General features: G+C 32.9%; 1 protein-coding gene across 1 annotated transcript in view; it reads right to left on the reverse strand.

Annotated features, from left to right (window-relative positions):
* LOC110029154 (insulin-degrading enzyme-like 1, peroxisomal) overlaps window positions 1-8,827 on the reverse strand; it is an 80,433-nt gene extending 71,606 nt beyond the window's left edge. Inside the window, exons 1-7 of the mRNA XM_020731311.1 lie at window positions 8,492-8,827; window positions 8,335-8,410; window positions 7,627-7,694; window positions 7,407-7,498; window positions 7,257-7,330; window positions 7,113-7,156; window positions 2,677-2,728 (exon numbers count right to left, since the gene is read on the reverse strand). Of these exons, the coding sequence (XP_020586970.1) occupies window positions 2,677-2,728; window positions 7,113-7,156; window positions 7,257-7,330; window positions 7,407-7,498; window positions 7,627-7,694; window positions 8,335-8,410; window positions 8,492-8,614 (529 nt within the window). The 5' untranslated portion in view covers window positions 8,615-8,827. The remainder of the gene's footprint in view (window positions 1-2,676; window positions 2,729-7,112; window positions 7,157-7,256; window positions 7,331-7,406; window positions 7,499-7,626; window positions 7,695-8,334; window positions 8,411-8,491) is intronic.
* Between the last annotated feature and the right edge of the window lie 1,617 nt (window positions 8,828-10,444).

A 10,444-nucleotide genomic window follows, 5' to 3' on the forward strand; every position in this document is an offset into this window, starting at 1 on the left:
CAAATATTCTATTGTAAGTGATGAAGTCTAGAGAATATGTCTTGTTTGTAACGTGTTCAAAAATACATACGTTGCATCTCATTTTCATATTTGATTGGGTTACAATACTATTTTTTCCCTTCGAGCTAGCACAAGCGTTGTTGATTATCCCACCATAGAAAAACACTCTTCATTAATGTGATAGGTGCTAATTTCATATATTTGTCAAGTGAGATGTCATTGTACTCAAAAACACAATACACTATCTGGAGTCAATTAATTCGTTTGAATCCATAAAATCATCGAAATCCGGTAAATCAACATTCACTCCAAAGTTCCCCTTTCCTCCTATACTCAAAAATGAATCAACACGGCATTGGCTCTTCATCGCTTAAGGCTTGTTAGAAAAGATTTTCATCTTCTCCATACGAATGGTTACCATTATTGTTGTAGGTGACTTCCATGTGCTATCTTCTTTCAAAATTAACTAATATCTGTGGCAATTGGAGGATTTCCTGTTGCATATCCTCCATGGTAAGCTTTTAAATATTTTATTGCAGGTTTCTCCTTGGTGGCATGCTAATTTACTCCCTTTAAGGTTTCAGCCAAGGCAAAAATTTTAGATTTAGGGCTGGCCGAAAGTTAGTTTTAGGTTTAGGTATAAATTGTAGGTATGGGCTATGAGTGAGGGTTTAGATTTTTTTTTTTTTTAAATGAATGATTCAAAGGCGTTGATACCAAATGACACTGTTCTAGGATACTCGGATAGAAATAAGTGTTGTGAATATTAGGTGTATAATAATAAGAAAAGAAAAATCTGAGAATTTACAAGGATTGGAGGCAAAAACTACTATGACTGCTGTTCGGCAGGCAAGATTGTGGGGGAAACGCCAATCAGCATCACTGTTGACAAGGTGTGAATGACAGGGAGCATCCATAACCTATTCTCTTCAAGATATAGCTTCACACTTAAAGAAAAAAAAAGTTATAGCTCTCCAAATAGAAGAAAAAGGGAGAAAGGAACCTCCAAATAATATAAATCAAAGTAAAAAGTGTCTCAAATCAGTTTCTAAACAGCATAATTGTAAGTATCAAATTAAAAAAAAACACTAATACCAATCTAACTAAAGGGAAATAGGGCGTTGATGCGTTCAATCCAGGCATGGGGGCAGGGGAAACTGAACCAGCTGGGAAAAATAAGCCATGGGCCTGTTCAAACCCCTCCTTTACAATCAACAGGATGGACACAGGAACAACTGCAACAACCAACCATGGACCAGCTTATCTCTCGTCATGTGTTTGTTTTAAAACTCAGACACATCAATAAATGCAAAATGTCAAATATTTGGAAAGTATTTATAAGACCAAATTTAAATAGACAGAATAAAATCAAATGCAATGAATATAAATTTAGCAACATGAATGTAGACGACAAAACATCAGTTCATAAAGAAACCTCAAGTCACCAAACCATTTTAAAGGATGGTTTGATTGACTTACACATAGATCAAAACAGTAAAAATTAAAATTCAAGTACTACTAAAAATAAAAACTACAAAAACTTCTGACGAGTTTAGGAAATAAATGCGGAAGTTGAATAAGGGCCCGTTTGGGGCAGCTTTAAAGTGCGACGGCTTTTTTGAATACGCCGCCTTGATGTTTGATTCGCACGTTTTAACCGAGTTAATGAAAACAGCATTTTACAGCGTTTTATATTGTGACGCGGTCGATGGTATTACCCTGCGTTCTAGCATTCGGCCGAGCATTTACGCCCCTGCCCTCAAACCCGACTCTGTCGAAGGAAGCCGAAGGGATCCGCGCAACCTCATCCTTGTCGAAGCTCTCATCCCCGTCGAACGAAGCCCCGCCGAAGCCGCTCCTATCTCATCCCCGCCGAAGGAAGCCCGGCCGAAGTCGCTCCTACCGCCGCACTCCCTCATTCGGTTCGAGATCCTGCTCATCCCTGGTATAAAAATCCCTCTCCTCCCTCCTCCCTCCTCCCATTCATCTCTTTTCTTCCCTCTTTATTCTTTTTTATTAGGTTCTTTCGTTGTTCCAAATCCTTACTTATTCTTTGCTATATTTATGCTTTTACCCACCGATTCTTCTTCCACAAATTTCTGTGATGATGCAAATTTTATGAGATCTTCTTTGAAACATTATTTGTGATCTTCATAGAAATACTGATTTTTTAGAGATTGGGGTTTATGCAAATAGGCTAGAAAAAATTATGTTGAAGTTCATGAATATATTGTAACTGGTGTGATGCTAATACATAGATTGTTGTTTTATGTCTATAATTTTATGATTGATTTCTATTTTGTTGGTGGAATAAGCTGTGTATGATCAATTAATTGTATGTGTATCTCCGCCAAGAAATCATATGCAGCAAAATTGTTATTTATCCAATTCAGGGGCAAAATGATTATTTATCTAGAAACAGTTGCAAATCAGCATAAACTGGATAAGCTTCAGCTGCCTCAGATAGACTCTAAACAGGCAAACACCTTATCAGGATCAGCTGAGGATACGCAGCTTGTCAGGATAAGTTGTTTATCTGCGTAAACTGGATAAGCTGCAGCTGCCCCAAACAGGCTTTAAATCTCAAGTAAAATTAAAAATTGTTCAAAAGTAGTGACAATTTAAATATATAATGCATTTTTGTTGTTTATATCAACAAACAAAATACTTATTTACCTGTACTGAATTTATGATATGGATGATTCTTTGAACTCAGATGCTTTTGAAGCTGGCAAAGGTTGAAACAAATAAGCTTGTATTATCAATCAATACAAAGATTGCCAAGCAAATAAATGAGCAATAAACTAAGAAAGCATAAACAAGTGGAATCTGTGAATGACAGATAGGTATATTATCGTTCAACTCCTACCAAAATACCACTGGGATAAGAGTGCCCATTCTTGCCATAAAAAATTCAACCATTTGAAAATTCACAGATTTTACGAAAAAAAAAACACAATGGTCAACATTCTATGTAATTTACAAAAGAAAGCAAATCATAGAAAATCTTTACAGGTATACATTAAATGATCCCAACAAACAGCCCAAACAAACAAATGTTGCCCTGGCGTGGGAGCCGAAAGTCACTAAGAAAACTACTAACAAATAAAAAATTATTAATGGATAAATCTAGCAATCAATTCATCCAAATTAAATTCATTTAGAAAGAATGTTTAAAATAAATAATAATAATAATAACAATAAATGGAAAATAGCACAATTATTTATGGGACAAGTTATTCGATCAAGTGGATTATGGTAAAAGGATTTATGTTTAAGAAAAAATAATCATACAACAAGTGCATAAAAATTTCATATATAAGATGCATTACAATATATATATATATATATATATATATTAGGCAAAAATAGGTGTTAAATTTATGTTTATTGGTCAGAATCATATAGTCAACCAGCCCAAAATGAGCATGGCAACTAAAAAAACAAAAAAATTACAATTTAATATGAGTTTGTAAATAAAATAAAAATAATAATAATTGTCGAATGGATTAAATTACAATTTTCATATCGATCAACTCTCAAAATTTTTGTCTGGTTCAAGTTAATTCTTTGTGTTCGTTCTAATATGAACAGCCATGAGCGAGAGAAAGAGACTTAGCAAGCGAGGGAACAAGCAAGCGAGGGAACAAGCAAGCGAGGGAACAAGCAAGCGAGGGAGCGAGGGAACAAGCCAAGCAGGCGAGCGACCTAGAGAACTAGCAAGCAACTGAGAGAGCTAGCAAACAAGCAACAGTGAGTGTCGAGTCGGAGGCAATTTTTGGGCTCAAGAGCAACAGTGATTGAGGGAAAGATACAGTCCGAAACCAGGAATACTCAGGGCTTAAGAGCAAAAGGAGGAAGAAGAATAGAACCAAGGCTTTTCCGTCTTTTTCTTATTATTCCTCTTCTTCCTTCTTGGTGAAAACAGCATATGATTATATAATTGCAAGACATGTTGTGTTAAATATCCTGTTTAAAATGATAAGATATATGACGCTTGAGACACGAGTTATGTAAAATATGTTGATTAAAATGATAAATTCTAACTCTAGAGATCAATTCTAATAGTTTGGAGGTAATGTTCAATATATGCAAAATAAATTAAACTTATATAACCTTTCAAACATGCCGGAATGATTAAATCCAGTAAGAAAGATTCTAGTCGGAAATTAACAAGCCTAGTGTAAATTAGGATTGAGGACATTCTGATTAAATATTATAAAAAGAGAAACTTAATTATCATATTATATGTGTTAATTACATGGATTTATATTTTATGTATGTCAAATGGTTAAAAATGTTTATGTAACCACAATCTTGAGAAATTTGGTTATAAGAAAAAGAGGCAGCCTGATAAGAACTAAGGTGATCTAGTCATATAACTTGAGTTATATGCTTAATGTTAAGTTTGGTTTATAAGGATTGGAGATTGATTAAGATGAATAAGATGAAATTTTATTTTAAGTGTGATAAACCACCATTCCAAGGTTTTGCCAATTGATAACAATGCAATAGCTCACAATCCAAGCTACTAGGTGGGTAATTATATGGAGTCCTGCTTCTTTTCTATAGACTCAATGCATATAAATTCCACTTGTTTATATAAGTTTTTTATGCCTAAAATGTCCTTTATGTAAGGCTATGTTATATGTTAAGATTAAAAACTCAAAATAATCCCTTAACAATTTGTATGTTCCCAATTTAATCTCAGTGTCATATTTCTCCAATTTAGTGCCTCGACTATACAAAATGCATCCCAAACAGTCTCTCCAGTTAAAATTTGTGGAATTTAGGATACAAAATTGATCACAAATTAATCCCCGAGGTACCATTTGGAATCAATTTTACAAAGTTATGAGACTAAATTAGTGAAATGTATGTGATACTCTGAGACTAAATTGACCACAAATATAGTTGGGGAACTATTTTGGGCTTTTAACCTATTATTCATCTTAATTCTTTAACATTCTTCAAACTATTATGTCATACGGGCTACATTGTCTCAAAATTTCATAGATGCACTGGTCATTTTACAGCGATCATACGTGCAATGCTACATTATCTCAAAATTTCTTGAATGGGATGATCATTTTATAGTTTATGTTCATGATTCCAAAGTGAAGTCAATGTTACACTGATAAAATTCAATTGCAATTCATTACCATTATTCTACATATAATGCTACTGTCAAACCTTTAATTCTATATATTGTGCTGCTAAACTACGGTTTCATGTTATGCTCCCAAGATGGGAATATATAGCCATTGAACTTGTAATAAACAAACTGCACTTTATGTTAAGATTACGACACTACTTATAATATAATATAATAAATAATTGATGTTATCATCATTCCATAATACATGATTATGATGACGTCAATATTGTGCCAACCATTATTTTCAATCTATATTACATTCTTATGATATTTACGATTCTAATACTAAGAACATGTTATTATTATGAATATGATTCTACAGCAATGACAAATGCTATGTCATATGATAAGCCAAAAAGAATGCAAAATGCATATGATTAAGACTTTGGATTTTTATACCATAAATTATTATTCCACATTGACGCAGGCTCATTCGAGACTACAGCCAAATTTTCTATCAATTTATTTACGCATAAATATTCAAAGTCATAAAATGATCACATAATTAGGAAGTTACTTTATGTACATTAATTTTTTTACACAAATGCTCAATGATTAGCATGCATGTTGCTTCTTTTCTATTTTATTTATTCTCAATTTACCATAAAGTTATCAATGTAACACAACCTGACACATGCTGGCAGCAATTTAGGTGGGAAAAGGTAGCTAAAAAAGTAATGGGTAAGTTGTATTCGTGTTTAAATAAATTTTATAATCTGCATTCTAAAATGATTGCATGTAATAAAAGATTGACTGTATATGGACTAATAAATAAAATTTAATTAACGGATGGATGGTAAAACTAAATTTTAGATATAAATGCTCCAAATTACATTTTGATGGATATAAATTTCTTCTGTGGTATATACTTAACCATAATATTGTCAATATCGGGATTGCTCTGCAATAATGCTATTGAAAACTTTCGTAATGTTAGACAGAGGTGTGACTTGAACAATTTGATCATCACCATCATTTGTTTATATGTCGATTTATCTGAGCTCCAATACTGAGTTGCTATCTGAGCTCCAAAACTGAGTTGCGATAATTAGTTGGTCAAGTGGAACAAATTTGGTTGGGTTGGCAAACGTAACAGAAGATAATTTTAATAAAATTTTATAAAAAAAAAAAAAAGAAAGAATCATTCTCACTTAAAAGGAACGAATAAGTACAATCCCGGTAATATTTTTTGTAATTTTAGTACTTTAATTCCTCCATGAACGAGATGGACAAAGCTAAGGCCAACCCCAAAAATTTGGGATAAAGGCTAATAATGATGAAGATTATTAAACAATTTCTTATAAAATAAAATAAGAAATTAAAACTATAATTTATCCTTGTTTAAACTCTACGATGCATTAAATATATATATAAATATAAATATATATATATATATGTATATATATATAGACGTTCGTAAATTCCTAGCTCTTTTGTCTGACAAAAAAATTAAAAATACCACAAAAATGTTTAAGCTATTTGAAAGTTCTTTACTAGAGCTTGCCCAACTACTTTGCATGATTAATAGGCTCTAGAACAAATTAAGCAAGAGAATTACAATGAAGAGCATCTTAATACAAAAAGCAATAAATGTCGCTCATATGACCAATGATTTAACACATGGAAGGACAACCTATCACTCCTACCCATTCTGCAATTTATATGCATATCGTTCGAGTATAAATGGGTATGGTGGAATCACATAAATGAAAAGTAAAGTTTAAGGGAAAAGATTTAAAATCCTTCTGTATGCTTAAACATAATATGATTTTGCATTTTTGTCAACGGGCAGGGTAGTAATTTTTAAATAATTAGTAAAATATAGATGCTTAAGTTGAATTTCATTCTAAACAATTTATGTTAACTTACAAGGTGAAGTAAATATTAAATTAACACTTTTAAAACAAGAAAAAAAACATGGAACAACAAAGCAAGACAAGATAATGAATAATACCTGATTCATCCGCCAAACATCTGATAATAGATTTTTCTGATTCTCTGAGTTGAAAGAAAATAACATGAGTGTTTAGCCCGCAAATCAACCAAAGAGATAAAATAACGGTCATATAACAGGGGCAAACAAGGAGAAATTACCAACCAGAGTCCACAGCTTTTATTTCCCTAATAGTAGCATCAGGAGACATCAACGGCTTGATAAAGAATTGTGCAAACCTAAAACAAGACACAAAGAAAACTGTAGACCGCATAAAAGAAAAGGCAGTATAAAAAGAAATAAAAAGTATTTTACCTGTCCAGACCCTCTTCCAGGTAATCTGTATTAATATCAAAGTAGAAATTTGTCTGCTCCTCAGATGTGAAAGCGTTAGTAGAGCCACCATGCTGAGTTTTATTTATAATAATGTAAAATATTAGCAGTAGAAACCATTTATAAAAAATAGTGCAACTTTAAGTGTTAGTTAATGCCTCAAAAGAAAGTAAAAGAAAGAATAAAAGGAAATAGCAGATACCTCTGTTATATACTTTGAGTAGCTTTCTTCGACCGGATATTTCTCACTGGCATAGAACAACATATGTTCTGCAATAGAGAAATAACTGATGAAGAAAAACAAACCATTTATAGTCAAAATAAAGATCAGAATAAATCATTTAAGAAAATGCTACCAAATTACGGGTAGAAAATAGGTGTGAAGATATATTTCCAAACCGATGGTCCTTTCATCCCGAGTTCACACTTTGTTAAAAAAAGTTTTGTATAGAGAGGTCATAAAGCTATACATGTTGCTAGTAAACAAACATCTCCAAAAGGTAACAAAGATGGTATGGCTTCAACCTACCTCCCTCCCTCTCACTTTCTCAGTCAACCCAAGCTGACCCAAAAAGCTCCCATTTTAATCCCACTCCCCCTTGCTTGGTGCATTAACAATAGCTAAAACCTAATAATGAAGAAATAAGCCCAAAATGATGCCGCATCAGTGCATCACTACACATACCTCAATAAACCCCACAGATTCCATCTATATTCAACTAGCATGTTTTGATCTCTGAAGAGATTTCTAGAAAGTATAAAACAATGACAATAACTATAGACTTCCAAATTTTAATAGGTCAGCTACAAAAAAAAGGGTTCGAAGCATCACACTGAAGTCCCTAAATCATAAAAGCTCCAGATTCCAAACAACCGTAGGGTAAACAAAACAACACGCAGAAGTATCTACCGAGATAGTGAGCAAGGCCTTCGAGTCCTTCGGGGTCGCTGAAAGAGCCGACGGAGACATTCATGGAAGCCGCAGACTGCGGAAGGGAGAAGAAATTGGTAAGTATCTCAGATTCGTAGAGAAGATGAGGATGAATTGGAAGGGGGGAAGAAAATACTTTATCAGTGTCCGGATCACTTATTAGAAGGACCTCGAGTGAGTTTGGGAGGATGATCCTGCGGTACTCCCGCTTGTCGGTGCGCGACTTGAAGATCTCGGATTCCCCCCTACCGACCGCCATAGAGATCGCTTCACTGTTGTTCGATCACCTCCACCACTTCCGTGCAGTCTCCCGCCCCTGTAAATCGCCTTTCCTGAGCTGATGGAAGTTGGAAATTTGAAAATATGCGTGAACGACGGGAGTCCTCCAAGAGAAGTCCTTCTTCCCTTTAAAGGGGAAGTATATCCTAGATCGTTTTCTACTCTTGTTTCTCTTCTGACTGTGGTTAGCGTTGATTTTAGGGTCTTTGGGTCTTTTGAGTTTTTTTTTTTTTTTCCTTGATTGTCATAGGCTTTTTTTTTTTCCTCTCATTTCTCCTCCCACCCACCATATCCACTCTTGACTCTGGCCCCACATTATATTGAAAGGTATTGATATCCTCTAATCTTTCAAGTTCTTGGGTTTTTAATCTATCTTATGTCTCGTGTAGAAATGAGAAAATCATTTTCGATGAATATGAGGTTGAATAAGGTTGAGAACATTAGTATGTTGCTTTGGGTGGTTGTGTTTTAGATGAAGGATCCTTCTTTGATTATCTTCTACAAGTCCTTGAAAAGTTGTAGAAATTTAAATACTCAGTTATAGAGAGTTTTTTATGTTTAAATTTAGTTGCTCTAAAGATTTTATATTAGGTGGCTCTAGATTTATTGGTGGTACATTTTATTTTTAGTCCCTATATTGGTTAAATTTCATTATCTCCCCCTTTTCTGTCGATTAGAATGTGGTATTTCGAAAATCGCCAGTAATACTGGCATTTCATTAGTTGTGGGTTTGTTGACTGCCAAAGGTTCTCTTTTGACCATTGCAAGAATTATCATCTGGGTTAAAGTGATTCCGCTTTACGTGATTTTGTTAATATTATAGTTAAGAGATAAAGACATTGTTATTTCTGTTATTTAAGAATTGAAAACTTGAACCTTGCAAGGTCTGTTTTACATTTGCTTATAGTCATTCAGACATTCCTGGGTCTTCTTCTTGCAACGAAAATATTTTTATTCCTATAAATAAAGGCAGGATTTGGAAATCCAATGAATCGTAGTAAATTATTGAATATCATTAAATCCTTAAAAAAAATATATAAATATTGTTATTTTTTTGGTGATTGCCCTTAATTTGAATATATTTGCTAATGTCTTTACTATTAGTGATGAATCTTCTGCAGATACTACTATTGTTCTACCTTCAATCCCTATTATTGAAATTAATTTTAAATTAAATGGTAATTCTACTATTTATGTGGATAATATTATTTGCTAATATTTGGGTATTCAGTTGGTTGTTATTTCAAAAGTTACTTATTTTAATATTAATTTTCATGTTGATGCTTTTATGAGTAATATTTCTAATGTTGGAAATGCTTCTAGTATTATTGTTTCTTTGGAAAATGTTTCCAGTGCTAATCATGTTTCTCTTGGCAATACTTCTAATATGACTCAAACGATAGTTGTGTCTTCTTCTTCTAATTATGTATCTTTGAGAGCTGAAAAAGTTAGATATAACCGATCACTTTTATTTATTAGTTTATATTTTATTTCTATTTTATTTCTTTTTAATGCTTTATCTGTAGCTGGCCGCTTGTAATGTTAGAGGGCTAAATAGTGAGCCCGGATTGTGGATTGCATAAAACCTTTTGAAAGATGATAAGATTGAATATGCTTCTACAATGCTTCTACAATCTACTGATGCATTAAAGTGATTTAATTTTTTGTATATGAAGGTTGTGGATAACTTTAATAGTTATACTATGAATAGAAAAAATCTTTACGATTCTATTATTTCTACTGCTCATATTTTAATTTAATATATTTTTTTCTATTTTTTTAATTAATAATTTTACTTGATTATAAATCT

This window comes from Phalaenopsis equestris, unplaced genomic scaffold, assembly GCF_001263595.1.
Source record: "Phalaenopsis equestris unplaced genomic scaffold, ASM126359v1 Scaffold000552, whole genome shotgun sequence".
Taxonomy (NCBI): domain Eukaryota; kingdom Viridiplantae; phylum Streptophyta; class Magnoliopsida; order Asparagales; family Orchidaceae; genus Phalaenopsis; species Phalaenopsis equestris.